This window comes from Acanthaster planci, linkage group LG12 (assembly GCF_054643075.1).
Source record: "Acanthaster planci isolate LZ-2023a linkage group LG12, COTS_SCS, whole genome shotgun sequence".
Taxonomy (NCBI): domain Eukaryota; kingdom Metazoa; phylum Echinodermata; class Asteroidea; order Valvatida; family Acanthasteridae; genus Acanthaster; species Acanthaster planci.
Window position 1 is genome coordinate 1988959 of NC_141788.1, and position 14701 is coordinate 2003659.

Consider the following 14701-nt stretch of genomic DNA (forward strand, 5'->3'; position numbering starts at 1 on the left):
TCATCTGGCTGAACAGTTTTTGGAAATATCAGTGTAAACTTACTTAATACCCGGAACTAAAAATTGGGTTAATAACCCAAACCCTCCAAAAGAATGCACGTGCTTGTTCTGCTGAGTGTCGTGCATGCTTTCTGTGGTAGATATTGTGGGGACCACAAGCATTGTGTGGACCCAGAAAGGTCCTCACAGCTTGGTCCACTCTTAGCTCGTGCTAAAAAAACCTTGGCCAAGTGGGGCCTGAAAATCCACTAGATTCTGCTGATTTGGGGAATTGATGTCCTCAGTGGCATCATGGAAGACTCGGCAGCCTAGCTGAAATTGCGAGAGTGCTTGATATTGCTGCTAACCGATGCTAAATCTTCCCCCCCCCCCCGACAGTTTCTCCCGAATTGGCCAACCACGTCAAAGAAGCGGAGAGTCTGATCATCAACGTAGCCGGACGGTTACTGATGCTACAGAGGGATCACACCAAAACCCCAACACTGACCCACGCTCCCCTAGACAGACGGAAACACAACGAGGTCAGTACCTGTGTTCTCCTTCGTGGATTTTTATTAAAGGTAGAATGACCAAGCAATCAGTTGACAAAACTGTTTAAAAATGAAGACTGGAGGGCTGTCTTTTTGGGAGTATTCAGTTGGGCACGCCATATGTTAGAAAAATTTGAAACTTTTTTTGCTTTTGACTATTAAAATCAGCAAAGTGAACTGAAACAATTTAAAAAAGTCATATGGAACTGTACAACTTAGTCTGCGACTCTGTTCAGCGACAATTGACATCAATTTTTCAAATTTCTTGGGGGGAGGGGGGGTTTAGTGTTTGTCATTTCTGACTAACATTTGTTTCCGAATTGCTCACGTCTCATTTCGATTTTGCGTCCTTCTCGTAGATGCCATTCTGTGCCCCGGTGGTGCTAGCGTCTTCTGTAGAGAACATCTGGACGACGTCTCGCAGCAATCGGGAAAAACCTCACCTGATGGAGGCACTATGGATTGGATGTGGTGCCGCCGGCATGAAGGTAACAAGGAACAATATGTCATCTAGTCAGATGTGTCTATTGACTGACTGGTCATAATTGTATATTTACCAGCACTTCACTTGAATATGTAGAGTGGCAGACAATTCAGCGATTGAATATTGAGCGACTGGTCTTATATGTATATTCTCTGACATGTAATATATTGACTGATGGTTTATCACCAACATATTTCTCTGCATTCTGAGAGCCTATACCAAAAGAGATTTCTGTTTGTGAAAGCTGAAGAATGCAGGAATTTCTTGTCACACACTGGCAGGTGTACATTCATCAGGAAGCATGATGATACCTCATTGCTCAGTTGATCCTATCACTTCTGACATTATAGACATCATTGTTTAATTAATAGTGTACATTTAGCACTGAGTATGGACCCTCTGCTGTTTGAATACGAGTGATGCACAGTACAGCACCCCACCAAGAGTTTTGCCAGAGAGAGGTCACTTTTCAAGTTTACGGTTGACAAGCTGCCGTGATTAAGCACACTTCGTACATAATTTGGGGATATTTGATTGATAGGGGCATTCCCTGCACCATACAAAAACCATCGTTTCTGACAGCCTAACACCCATTCGCAATAATCAATTTTGAGTTTTCAACCAAGACAAACAAACATTTGGTAAAAAATTCAAGTTTTCTCTGTACACCACAGTTAGCGAATGAGACTTTGTGGACTATATGTCCCATAATGCACTGAGGAAAGGCCTCTCCATGACACCCTCTTGGTGGTGCACTGCATTGTGAATCGCCCGTATTGTGGACACCTGTTCAGGTTTATTCAGGCTGGTGTCAGATCAGCCTCTCTCTGTGGCACCGACTGAGGGGGGTACTTGATACATTGTGATATCATTTCAGACAGCCAAGGAAAATTGCTCAGAAATGAGCCACCTTGACCCGTACATTCCTGAGGTGTGGCCTCACGGATGGGTGTCTTTTTGGTTTCAGGTGTGGCTACCGCTGTTTCCCCAGAATAACGCCAAGCACCACCACAGCTTCTTGTCCAAACGAATCATGCTGCCGTTCCAGCTGAGAATCTACCCTCTTGGTAAGCCAAGAACATATACTCAAACCAGACCACAATGTGAACAGTTTCCGTGGCGTTAACCTTTCTTTGACCAGGAACCACAGGAGGTCACGGTTTCTGTTGATATAAATCTTAGCAGCCATCTGCATTGGCTGTTACTTTCAATGCAATCCACAGCCGATGGGAATTAAGGATGTCATTGCAGGACTGGCTATGATCAGTGGTCTCACTCTCCGACTTCTGAAGCGTCTTTCAGCTCCGTTTATTTGACTTCTTCGCTTTATTTGCACAGCCGTACTCTTTGAAGACGCCGTGGTGTTAGGGGCGGCTACGGACACCTTGAGCTGTGAGCCCCAGACACCTTGCAGCGCTGACAGTAACAAGCCAACGATCCTGCCATTTACAACGTTAGAACGAACAGTAAGTCAACATCCTCTCAATAGAAAGTAAGAGGTCTTATTCCCAATGCTCACAAAATCATTTCATTGTGTTCTTTCAGAGGGCATGAATCGGATCCAGTAACTCCTTATATTGGCGTACCAAAGTGAATATGTCACAGGCACAACTGTGTGTGTGTGTGTGTATGAAAGGCATTAGCGGCAGAACCAGTTCGTGAGCCAAACACGCACGTGCGCTCCAGTCTTTGCACTACACTTCTTGGTTCAAAATGATGTCACGCCTTGGTACTCTGCAGGAATGCTGAAAATGACATGTTGAAGTTAAATGGTTCACTGATCACCTGACATGCTCCATAAATTCCACTACTTAAAGAAATGGCCTCCTTAACATCCCGATGGCACCCTTCCTTCTTTTCAGACTCAGATCTACCTGCACCACATCTTAAGACAGTTATTGAGGAGAAAGTAAGTTTGTTCGTTCATTTTTCTCAAGGTCTTCATTGTAGAAGAGTTAGCAAACAGAAAACTGATACATTTTGTCACAAAGGGATGCCAGAAATCAGTTAAGTAAACTTTGTTGTCAGGTGGGAATGGAAAATTTTTGTCTTGAGAAGATTTCATGAAAACCAGCAATGTAAAATGTTCTGCATCATTTACGGGGGCTCTTCATAAGTTATCAATTCCATGTTATCTTGCTTCTTTTCTCTGTAGTCTTGGCATGCATGCGTTGCAGATAGCCCGGAGTTGTAAGTCTCTACCGTACTTCCCTCACGTCCTAGAACTTATGCTTCATAGTGTGCTTGAGGAGGAGGCTACAGCATCAGAACCTATTCCTGGTAGGTGACAGAAATCCAAAGTCTTGTGATAAAAGTGAAATAAAGAGTGTTCTGGTAGAGGAGACTAGAGTATCAGAACCTATACTCAGTGGGTGACAGAAATGTCAATGTCTCGTGATAAATGTAAATAATAGTGTGCTGGAGATGGAGGTTACTGCATCAGAACCTATACCTGACAGGTAACAGAAATCCCAATGTCTTATTGTGGTATTAAACTGTAAAAATGACAGTTCACTGGAGTGTGAGTCTACAAGCTGAGTCTATGCCTATGCGTGTTTACATCCAAATGTCTTATGGTAAAAGTGACATAACATAGTCTGCTGGAGAAGGAGTCTACAGCACTAGAACTTGTACCAGACCTAGCCCAAATTGAAACTTTTAAATTGTTTAAAGCACATGTCTTTGGGAAGTGGCTTCAGTTGCCAGCCAGTGACTTCAGTGGGATAATATATTCATTTCAGCCATAGCCATATTACTGTCGGACACAGCCCCTGATAAATGTCAGTACTGTTGTGTTTATCAAGATAAAGATCGAAGTTGCAAATGATGTACGATGATTGATGATTGATGTCTGGCATTACCAACAGATGCTCTCCTTCCCCGCGTGGTTGCCTTCATCGAGGAGTTCCCCCAGTTCTTACAAACCATCGTCCACTGTGCCCGCAAGACTGAGATAGCTCTCTGGCCGTACCTCTTTGGGACCATCGGAAGCCCTCAAGAACTCTTTGAGGTGTGCCGCTTAATCCCTTTAGCACCCTAGTCCGGGGAATAGGATTAAAAAGTAATGGAATGATAACTCACAAGTTTGACTTCTTCTTGAGGGATATCTTTCCCTCACAGTTGACCAAAATGCCGAGGTTTTTTAAATGAGACATGTGGAATGAACAGGAAGCTTGCTCTTTTAGAATTATTTGTAACATTTTTGGTTAAAGTAAATGTTTTTGGTTTTTCACATCTTTTTATAACAGCAATGCATAAAAACTGGTGCCCTGCAGACTGCTGCTTCTTACCTGCTCATCCTGCAGAATCTAGAGCCTCCTAAAGTCAGTCGGCACGTGAGTATCAGTTACCCGTCATTCTACACTTTGTGGTTGAAAGTCCTTGGGCCAGACACTCCATTACATATACTCTTTCCGTTCTTGAGTAAATAGTTACCTATGAGGCCAAGGAGATATTGTTCCATTTAAATAATCGTTCCTCACCAAAATGGCAGCATCAAGCTGAACACTCCTGAGGCAGCTCAGATGGGCAACGGAATAGTTTATTAGCTTCATGAGAAGGGATAACCATGATAAGTCGTGAAGTTTGCAAAGTGTGCAGTTTTTGGTGGGTTTTATCGTTCTGAGTATAATGGTCAACTGTGTAATAATTTTGGAGGCTGAGCTTAGAACATGAATATTGGCTGATGCAAATGCTTTATGAATAAACATGCTTCATAAATAAACATGTTTTATGCGTATTTTCAGCATGCTACACAGCTCTTGGACGCTGCACTTGATCACTGTGAGTGGAAACTCTGCAGAGATCTTCTCAGGTTTTTACGTTCCATCAGTGCCACCGACTTCGAAGTGGCTAGGACTCCGCCCCCGAACCTAAACAATTCCATCGTCTTCCCCCTGGGTAGCCCCAACCCGCTGCCGACCAAAGAGGGCGTGGCTAGTCTAAAGCGGGGGAGGCACTCCAGCAAAGGGGGCCGGATTGGCATGCCGGTGAATGAGAAGCAGGAGGTGGTGCCGGAGAAAAGGTGGGTGAGGCCAGTGAAAATGTAGGAGGGGCTAGTGAAAGGTCAGTGACCCTGAGGCCGAAAAAAAGATTGGCCAAATTGGTCAGTAAGCTCTGGTAGAATTGGATTGAATTTTTTTTTTTAGGTACCTCATAGTCACCTTTTGTTCCTTCTACACAGCCGTCTGTCCTCCCAATCCAAGCCATCATCTTCCCAGTCCAAGACCACGGACCAAGCCACATCTGTGGAGGAGTACTTTGTGGACGTCATTCTCAATCGGCATGCCCGGAAACTCCTCACCTCCTTGAGGCTGCGGGACCTCGGTCTTTGCGCGGCCTACCTGGACTTCAAACTGCAGGCCTGGCTGACAAAAGAAAGGTGAGTTTTCTGCAGAGATGTTTCCAGAGTGTACCCAGCCAAGTTCGTTGAGAAGTAAAGGGCAGACACACCTGTTACATCCACTCCTACCCTTTGTTAGACTTAGACTGTGTCTGCAGTGTGTTTTTTATGTCTGTGACTTCAGTTTTGGTCATTACGGTACCATTATGCAGCTATGGTAGATAGCCCAAGCCCATAGCCACACTGCCCATTTCCAGCAAAGCCTTAGAGTGTAGCCAAGGGACCTTGACCCAATCTACTTTTACTTGAGCTTTCTCTTTTTGCCATTTTTTGGAAGCTTTTGGTTCACCTCCAGCCTCAGTGTTATCTGGGGGGACCCACAATTACTTTCCCACAATTTACTGGGGTAACCAAATAAAACTACAGACTTTTGCTTCACATCAGAAGCTCTGAGATATACTGGACTGAATTCACACAGCTGAAAATTTAAGTCCATGCCGATTGCGAACCTAAAGTTTTGAAAAGCCTCCGGTCTCGCCAAACCAGCCAACTACTGGTGTACTTGAAGTGCCCCTGTTGCTGGCCCACCTGCTACCCCCTTTAGCCTGCTGATGGAGTCCAGTGGATGACCCATTCAGAAGAGCTCGTGTTAACTGTTGCAGGGGACGCGTGGCCAAAGTTGAAGACTTCGAGGCCGCCTTGAAGCAGCTCCATCAAGACTTCCAGTGGCCTCTGCCTACCCTGTCCACCGGGTCTGCTTCTATAAGCATCAACGTTACCAAGAGTCCCAGTAAGTCGGTTGACACCTCGTTTACACCATTCTTTGGTCTGAGATCAGTTTTAGATTACCACGGAACGTAGCAGTTATGGCCAAGAGATTAGTAACAAAATGACAGCGCGCTATGTGTATATACGTACACTTTCCTATGACAGTGAGGTGAGATGCAGTCCTTTGAGCTGCCATTACATGTGACCCGAAGCCTGACGCCATTATGTTTAGGTCTATTTGGCGTGTCGAGAGCTCTATTATTAGCACTGGAATTGGTTGCTGGGACACAGCGTAGCTCCCTCATAATTTGTTCTGAGTGCGAAGCTCTGTATCGGAGCGCTTGACCTCATTGTAGTTTGCAGTATGATGTTAGGCAACGGTTAATCACTTCAAAGGGACTTGCAGAGCGTATGATATCTGAATTAGTGTGCCACTCAGCTGATGCAACCTCAGAATGGTGTTCTGGCTGAGGCACATTTCAAATCTTACATCTATCGAGTTTTAGCCCAATTAGATTGTTTCAGATAGTTTTGGATAAATTCATCGTCTGGCAAAGTGTTACTTTCCTCGCCTCGTGCCTCTGTTAGTCCTGGGCCGAATTTCACCCGGGAGCCTGTCAGTCACTTCTCTGGTCCAACCTCCCCCCCCTTTCAAAATCTGGGCCCACAATCTGATTGCCTGGCAGGTTTACTTGTCAAGTCGTCACCGCCCACCGCCGCTACCATGCAAGCCCAAATCAATGGTCTGAAGCTGTCCAGTGATCCCGAGATGGACAAGCCCCACCTACCAGCCCACCCAGCGGGCCTTCGAATACTCATCCGACCTCACAGCTTTACGTCGGATAGCACGCACAGCGATGTCCGAACCGAAGAGGCTATTCTCAAATACCCCTCAGTCAAAGGTATTGACTGGCATTTTTTTCACTTTTGGTTGTTAAGTAAACCTAATTAAGCAGAACACGACAAAAATCGGTCAATTGAGATTTATTATCATAGAAATTCCCTGAAATTGAAAACTATTGACATAATTTGTAATTTGTATGGAAATCGGAAACATTTTACCTTTTTGATCAACTGTTAATCAGGACACCGCAGAACGCGTACTTTACATCTGCAGTAAACTTATTCATAAGATGATAACCTGTTTCCAGACTTCAAACAAGACATACAGACTCATTACTTTAAATGCTTTCCCCGCTGTTACCCCCAAAGGTTCCGATGACAACAGCATTGGTACCACTGAGCCTTCGGAGGGCAGTTCCTTGTTTGGGGAGGGAGAGAACCTACTTGAAGACAGCATGTGGAGCAGCAGTGCCAACCTGGAAGAACTGGAACAGTTTTACCTGCAGCTGAGTCAGAGCGGCCCCAGACAGTCTGACAAAGAACTCAGGTAGGGTGATAGTGTGATATTGCCCTAGACAGTCCGACAAAGAACTCAGGTAGGGTGATAGTGTAATATTGCCCTAGAAAATCCGACAAAGAACTTAGGTATTGTGATATTGCCCCAGACAGTCTGACAAAGAACTCAGGTAGGGCGACAGTGTGATATTGCCCTAGACAGTCTGACAGAGAACTCAGGTTGGGTGATAATGTGATATTGTCTCAGACAGTCTGACACAGAACTCAGGTTGGTGATAGTGTGATATTGCCCTAGACAGTCCGACAAAGAACTCAGGTAGGGTGATAGTGTGATATTGCCCTAGAAAATCCGACAAAGAACTTAGGTATTGTGATATTGCCCCAGACAGTCTGACAAAGAACTCAGGTAGGGCGACAGTGTGATATTGCCCTAGACAGTCTGACAAAGAACTCAGGTAGGGTGACAGTGTGATATTGCCCTAGACAGTCTGACAGAGAACTCAGGTAGGATGATAATGTGATATTGAACAATGCCAGAGCCCCCTCTGTCATCCATGCAAAGAGCCCAGTAACGACCTCCAGCTGTCTACAAACTCCTGAACGATATCCTGAGAATCAATCCCATCACATCCTTGCATCCAGGTATCTATTTGACATCTTCCTGGCCGCCGTGTGTCTGGAGTGGGCTCTCCTCATCGCCGTCATTCTCAGGGATATTAAGCTCGTCTCCAAGGTCGTCACGGTAACCACAGCCTCCGAAGTGACCCTGGATGTTGTTGCTCGCATGAGGGAGGGGCTTTCGTTCTTGGAGCTGTGGGCGGAATCAGAATGGTAGGCAGCTTAAAACCTTCCTCTCTCTATTCTGAAACTGTAAATTTTCGAGATTTCCACAAGTGATAGAGTTGTTTTGGGTATAAATCTCCAATTTTTTTTAATTCCAAGTTTAAGATCTTGGCTGGTCACACTGGCATCGCAAAGACTTGCAATACGTTACAATAAAATACTTTAAGATGCGCATGCGTAACTGTCATGATCATTGCGTAACCGAGGACCTTTCCACCACATTTTATCACAAGCTGCAGTAACATCATTTGGTATTTTACAACATGGCTTTACTGCCTTGTAGTGTCAGATCAGACAGCATTTTAACACCACTATTGACCCCAACAGTTGTATATTGTACTTTGCGACGTAATGACCCTTAGCATTCTAACACCAAAAATCACTACCGTTGTAGTGAAGCAGTGTGTTGTCCTGTGGTTTCAGATACCTGTGGCAATAACATTACCAAGAGTTTTCACAGTTGTTATTTGGTAAGGTGGAGTTGTATTGCGATAAAGTGTCAAATCACCTGACAGTGACATAGTGTCCTAACACTGTCCATAAACTGGACTTGTTTACAGCAGATCTGGTTTGTGGTCTGTTTCTTGTTTTGATTCATTAACCCTAACATTCCAACCTTCTTTGGTTAGAAAACCCGGCAGACACATCATCAGTCTGCATCATTTGTCAAAGTGGCTTGCCTGCCTAGTGTAACAAGATCCAACAGACCAACTCCTCCCAAGGCCAAACGGCCTGGGAGTCTGTGGTTGCTAGTCACCACAAGATCCAACAGGTTGACTCTCTCCAAGGCCAAACGGCCTGGGAGTCTGTGGTTGCTAGTCACCACAAGATCCAACAGGTTGACTCTCTCCAAGGCCAAACGGCCGGGGAGTCTGTGGTTGCCGGTCACCATTAGATCCATCAGTGGCATTGTTCAATGGGACTAGCTCTCATTGTCTCAACATGGCCAGTTTGTTCGGCTGCTGTTGATTGTCCAGTGCGCCAGACTTTTTTCATCAGATGCACTGTGCTACATCTGGTAGGGTTTAAGTACTACGGATCATTCATCAAGTTTCTTTGTCGTTCCCCGTCACAGTCCAGGATACAAGCCCCTGTTTGTAGCCATCCGTCCCCAGGCCCAGGTACTAGCCGAGGCGGTGGAGAAGGCTGTCACCCCTCCCCACACGCCCCACTCCCGGACCTCCTCCACCTCGGACCAGTCGGTGGGCCACCAGGAGATCAAGCGGCTGGCCTCCCACGGCAGCGGGGCCATCTCGGAGCACGAGCTGTCCCAGGAGGAGGTATTTGAGGAGGCGGGGCCGAACAAGGAGGGGGAGGAGAGTGGGTGCCTCGTCTCGTGATGGTGGAGGCCAGTCAAGATTGTTGTCTCTGTCATCGGTAGGTCGTGGCGCTTAGGCTGAGAATTATACGGGATCATTGTCAAGGAGATAACTTGGCACTTACAACAGGAGAGGCTTAAAAAACAGTCTGGATTTTATTAACGCTGTTAAAGTTTTATTTATTTATTATATACTTATTTTATTGGGGGGTTGCTTGCTTATTTGCATTTTGAATTATAATGTAAGGTCATTAAAGCATATGGGAATCTAACCATTTGACCTTTAATCATTATTAGCAGTAACACACCACCGCCCAGGTCCCCCCAATTTTGAATTATAAACTGTACACAGCCTATGCATAATCCCCACCCTGATAGCTTTCAGTGCCCCACCCATCTCCCAAACAAATTTGTTCAAACCCCACCCCCTTCCCCCCTGCGTGCCTCTCTAGAAATTCCACCCAAATTATGCCCCTGATTAGTAGGATAGTTATTGAAATTGACTGCCACAGGACTTGAGCCGGTGACCTCATCTGGAGGTCACGGAGATCAAATCCAAGTGAGTCAAATGATTTGACTTCAGCTTTAAATTCCTTGAGGCTGGTTCATGCCTCCTGCAAATTTAAAATGTAGCAAATAGAGAGAAAAAACTCGCGTGTGAACCCTTATTGTGGGGGGAGCCTTGTTTTGTACTTGTTATAGTGTTCACCATTTGTAACATGTAAGTCTTCAGTTTGTTTTTGTCGGAATAACAGTATTAATTTCAATGCAAATTTACAGCAAACTGAAACATTACACTCTCTGCAAACTTTTTTTTTGATAACTCTGGGAAAGCTAGAACTTTTTTTTTTTGGTAAATCTCGAAGTTCATATGCAGTTGTCAAGAAAAACCTCTAAATCCACAGTGCTTGCTAAGCTAACAAAACAACTGCTCAGCAAAAGTGGGTTACCAGCCTATTAGTCTTACTTTGTGAATTTCGTGTGACTAGTTCCCATCTGGGGTCGTGGCTCGGGATATAAACATTCTGAGCGTTGTTTTTTTAGCGTATCATCTCTTTGAAAGCGAGCCCAAATTGTATTCCAGGTGCACATGCAAAGAGTTACTAGTGGCAACTTTTTGAAATGTCCCTCCCAAGTAACATTCCTCTTGACCAAATTTAATCAGTTGGAGCAACAGAGGGCGCTCTACATCGGGGTTTCTAAATAATCAGAAATATCGTTTTTATTAATATTAATAATACTATTATGAAACTGCCAAGTATTTTGTTTTAGAAGCATGAACTTTACATGAATGGGTGTCCAAAAGGGACATCAGCATTACACCATGGCCATGGAATCATGATTTTTTAAATTTAACTTCCAAAGCATAGAGATTTGCTAGCAGTACATTTTCTGGGGAAGCGGCAGGTAACTTTTTAAAACTTAAACTGGTTATTTACAGGTCAGGAACTGCAGTGTCTCAAAGCTTAACTGCAAGGATTAATAGCTACTAGGCAGAATGAATCCAACTTCTGTAGACTCTAAGAAAACACTAAAAACGGTACTTTAGTACCCAAGGTTGGGAGCAATGAGCCTGTTCAGTTTTCCAACGGAGTATGCTCACAATGAAGCGCGGCTGGGGTATATTTCAGATCCACATGTGAGGTCTACTCTATTAGCACAGCTGTAAACGTGCTCATGCGCGTCCCATATGACCTTGCTTTTTTGAAACACTGAACTGGCTCCTTGAAGGGCACTTAAAGTTCACTGGTTCCCCTCACACTGTATGTGTACAGTCGTTTACATTTTTGCGAATTGAGATATACCAGGGAAGAAAGAGTCCAGTGAGATAGGCTGGTACCACTCTTCCCATTGTGTTTGAAACTTCAAAGGGAAGGATTGGGAGCCAGTCTAGAAGTTACAGCTCTGACTTCACTGGTCAACATGTTGTTGTCACTCTTTTAACATTCTAAAATAACGGCGTTCCAGGGATAGTCATTACCTTATTTGACGGAGTAACATCCACTCAGATGTAGAACTAGTATTGACATACCGCTGCCCATATGTACAGTCAATATTTTCAAAATGGTGCTAAAAAAATTTATTTTGTACAACTTTTAAGGTAATCATGTAATGGTAAGCAATGTACAGGTTTGCTCAAGCCAATTGTAAATTTGAACATGTATATACAGTGTATGGTATTGTCTAATAATTCAGTGATGGATTTTGATGGAATTTGCATGCACTGTCAAGGTTCTATGAGAAGCACAGGTTGTGATTTCTGGTTTTGGAATGGGAAAACACAGATCAGAAGGAAGTGATTTCTCAAATTACAGCCAAACCGAGAACTGTTATGAAGGTCAGCTGCGGTTGTTTCCAGATCTTTCAAAATCTTGCAAAATCCATGTGGTTTTGTAGGGATTTTATGACAGAGTTTAGGAAGGTAGAGCTGAGCAGTTCTGTACTTATCGTTTGGGTTGGTGTCTCTTGAAAGTCAAATGACCAAGTATGTGTCATTGGTTTCCTGCAGAGTTGAGGAGTTTTGGAGCATTCAGGAAAGATGCTGTCAGATCTAGGGTTCAAAGCCATGGGTTTATTTTCTGTCAAGGTTTTCTTGGAGAGGAGAGTGTGGTTTTGACCGAAAGCTGTTGAAATCACATCTCTTGAACTTTCTTTTCCTGGTGTGGAAAAGTTTCAGTTTCTGTAATGTCTCTCTCGATTTGAGCATTAATACCATTAGAATTTGCCTTGATAATTGTGTACATGGAGTCAGGGGTTTTAAAGGAAACTTTAAAATTGCTAAATGAGACTTCCCTGGATGGTTGGTTCAAGCCCATCACCACTTCAAGATAAGCTGACAATAATGTTTCTGGAACTGTAGCATATATGTGACTTTGAGCTGTGTGAGCCGTCAGATTGTTTGGCACTGCGGTGTCCTGTGCATATGTTTGTCACACTAGCAAGCATTCTCGTCAGATTGGCATGTTCCAGCATGGAATTTATTTCTAGTCATGCTAATTAATTTTAATAAAAGGGCCATCTGCATGTACATTACACCTCGTGTGGTCAACATGGAGCACAGTGAGTTGGTGTGATTCTGTTGAGAAATAGCGTCAAACTTGCACAACCTTGTGTTCTATAGGAACATGCAGTAAGCTCGTTAACTTTCTCTGTATTTCTTTGTTATAGTTCAGTAAATAGTTGTAAATTGGTTATTTATTGCATTCTTTTGCAGAGAAATTATTATGGTCGGATGCTTTATTGTGTTGCTTCCGTGTGCTATTTGAGGACAGTAGCCCAAAAGAGGTATATTGCATGAGGTGGTACATCATGAAAAGGCAATTGTTGAATAGTTTTGATTGTAATCTGTTGCTTTCAGCAATTCAGCAATAGACCATTTTCACCCACGTGACTGGAATGCTCTAAATGTAAACAGTACCACCACATGTGGACTGCCCTGGCCACAGTGATCGCATATATTCCTACGGGCAGCTTCAACCACGTGCAAGCGAACGTGCGAATGCTAGTTCACCTTGAATAGGTAGATTACCATCACAGCACTACGCACTCATTACCATCACAACACATCGCAGTCCAGCACGATCGAGACATCACAGCAAAAAGATCTATAGCAGTGGTCTTTGCTTCAACCTGCGCTGTCCCATTTTGTTGTGTTGCTCGTTTTGTACGTGTTGAAGTCCTTTTTCTCATGACTTGTTGCAAACTCTGTGCTGTTGAATCCATGTTGTATTCTGTTGCTTTGTTTCCAATTCCATTCTGTTCTGTGCTGGCATACCTAGTTCTGTGTTGCTATTTTGTGACGCTGTGTCCAACTATTGTTTTTCTGTTCTGTTTCTATTTTCTTGAATGTTATATTTTGTTTCATCCTAGTCCGTTACCATCTAACTTTCCTCTAGTTAGTATCCCCTTTATTGGTGATTTTCTTCTCTTTTCTTTTATTCATTTCATTCTGTCCTTTACTTTGTGTCTTCCTTGTTTTTTTTGCCTTCTCTGCTCTTTCAACTTTTGTCAGGTGTTCAGCCCTGCTCTGCAAAGTTCTTTTTTATCAGTTTTCTGCCAACTTTTGTCTTCAAATCCACTGGTTTGTTTTTTAATATATCAGTCATTTATTATTATTATTTAGAATCAGTTAGCAGTGACACTTTTTAATTCTTTACTTTTGGTGTAACTTATTAGTTTGAAATGAATGTTTCGGTAGAGTTGTTAGTTTAGAATATTTGAAGTTTATTCTTTTCAAATTGGTAAGGGAAACAACTCAACAATTAGATCTAAGTGAGAAATCAGAATTTCCGGCATTTTCTGGAAAAAAACTTGTCCATTGTTTTATCACCTGCTGAACATGGTCATTTAGCATTTTAAACAAGGGAATGCAGTGGTCCCACCAACAAGTGCTGTCGCTTAATCCTGGGATAATTTTACCAAAGATAATTTGGCAATTGAAATGCAATCCATTTGTGTTTCTGGCTTGAATTTTCATGTGATGTATATGCAAAGCTAACACTTTGTATTCACCAAAAATGATCATTTCAAATTCGTAGTTGGAATTATGCACATTGCAAAGACATATTTTCTATATAATTAAATTTCCGTGTTTTTGTTGTGTAGGAAGTGTATATAGCCCCAGTGAGACTGAACTGTCAAATAAAAACATTTTTATCACATGGAAAAATTTGAGTGATCCTGGCTTTGATTGCATTAGGGAATATTAAAATTTTGTAGTAACAGTTTATTTTTTGGTCAAACTTTGCATTTCAGGCAGGATTTAGGAAAAGGAGATTTTCGAATAATTCCTGAAAAGAAAAATTAGTTTAATCCTCACTAAATTTTTTTAAAATGCAAACAGTATCTTGGCTTAGGAGCTGAGCAATACAGGTTCCACTTTCCCCCATCCCTGAAATAAATGAAAAATTAAAGGGGGCGTTGAAAGAAATTTTAAAAAAGGACGATGGGGGGAAAATCTCAAATTTGCTCCAAGTACTCCCCTCCCGGAAATTCCCTTGAAAAAGTGTCGACCCTCTCCCAGAAAAAAATTCTGCAAATGCCCATGCTCAGAAGAC

The 14701-nt window shown here is 43.1% G+C and overlaps 1 protein-coding gene across 2 annotated transcripts in view; it reads left to right on the forward strand.

The window, feature by feature from the left end:
- The window catches only part of ric1 (RIC1 homolog, RAB6A GEF complex partner 1), a 29775-nt gene extending 15462 nt beyond the window's left edge, over positions 1 to 14313 (forward strand). For both annotated transcript variants that reach the window (XM_087144329.1, XM_087144330.1), the window contains exons 17-31: positions 379 to 521; positions 890 to 1018; positions 1982 to 2081; positions 2353 to 2480; positions 2877 to 2923; positions 3170 to 3294; positions 3882 to 4024; positions 4263 to 4349; positions 4761 to 5038; positions 5198 to 5395; positions 6019 to 6146; positions 6811 to 7026; positions 7337 to 7514; positions 8126 to 8314; positions 9402 to 14313. In XM_087144329.1, coding sequence (XP_087000455.1) covers positions 379 to 521; positions 890 to 1018; positions 1982 to 2081; positions 2353 to 2480; positions 2877 to 2923; positions 3170 to 3294; positions 3882 to 4024; positions 4263 to 4349; positions 4761 to 5038; positions 5198 to 5395; positions 6019 to 6146; positions 6811 to 7026; positions 7337 to 7514; positions 8126 to 8314; positions 9402 to 9666 — 2354 coding nt within the window. In that variant the 3' untranslated portion in view covers positions 9667 to 14313. The remainder of the gene's footprint in view (positions 1 to 378; positions 522 to 889; positions 1019 to 1981; positions 2082 to 2352; positions 2481 to 2876; positions 2924 to 3169; positions 3295 to 3881; positions 4025 to 4262; positions 4350 to 4760; positions 5039 to 5197; positions 5396 to 6018; positions 6147 to 6810; positions 7027 to 7336; positions 7515 to 8125; positions 8315 to 9401) is intronic.
- Positions 14314 to 14701: the final 388 nt, after the last annotated feature.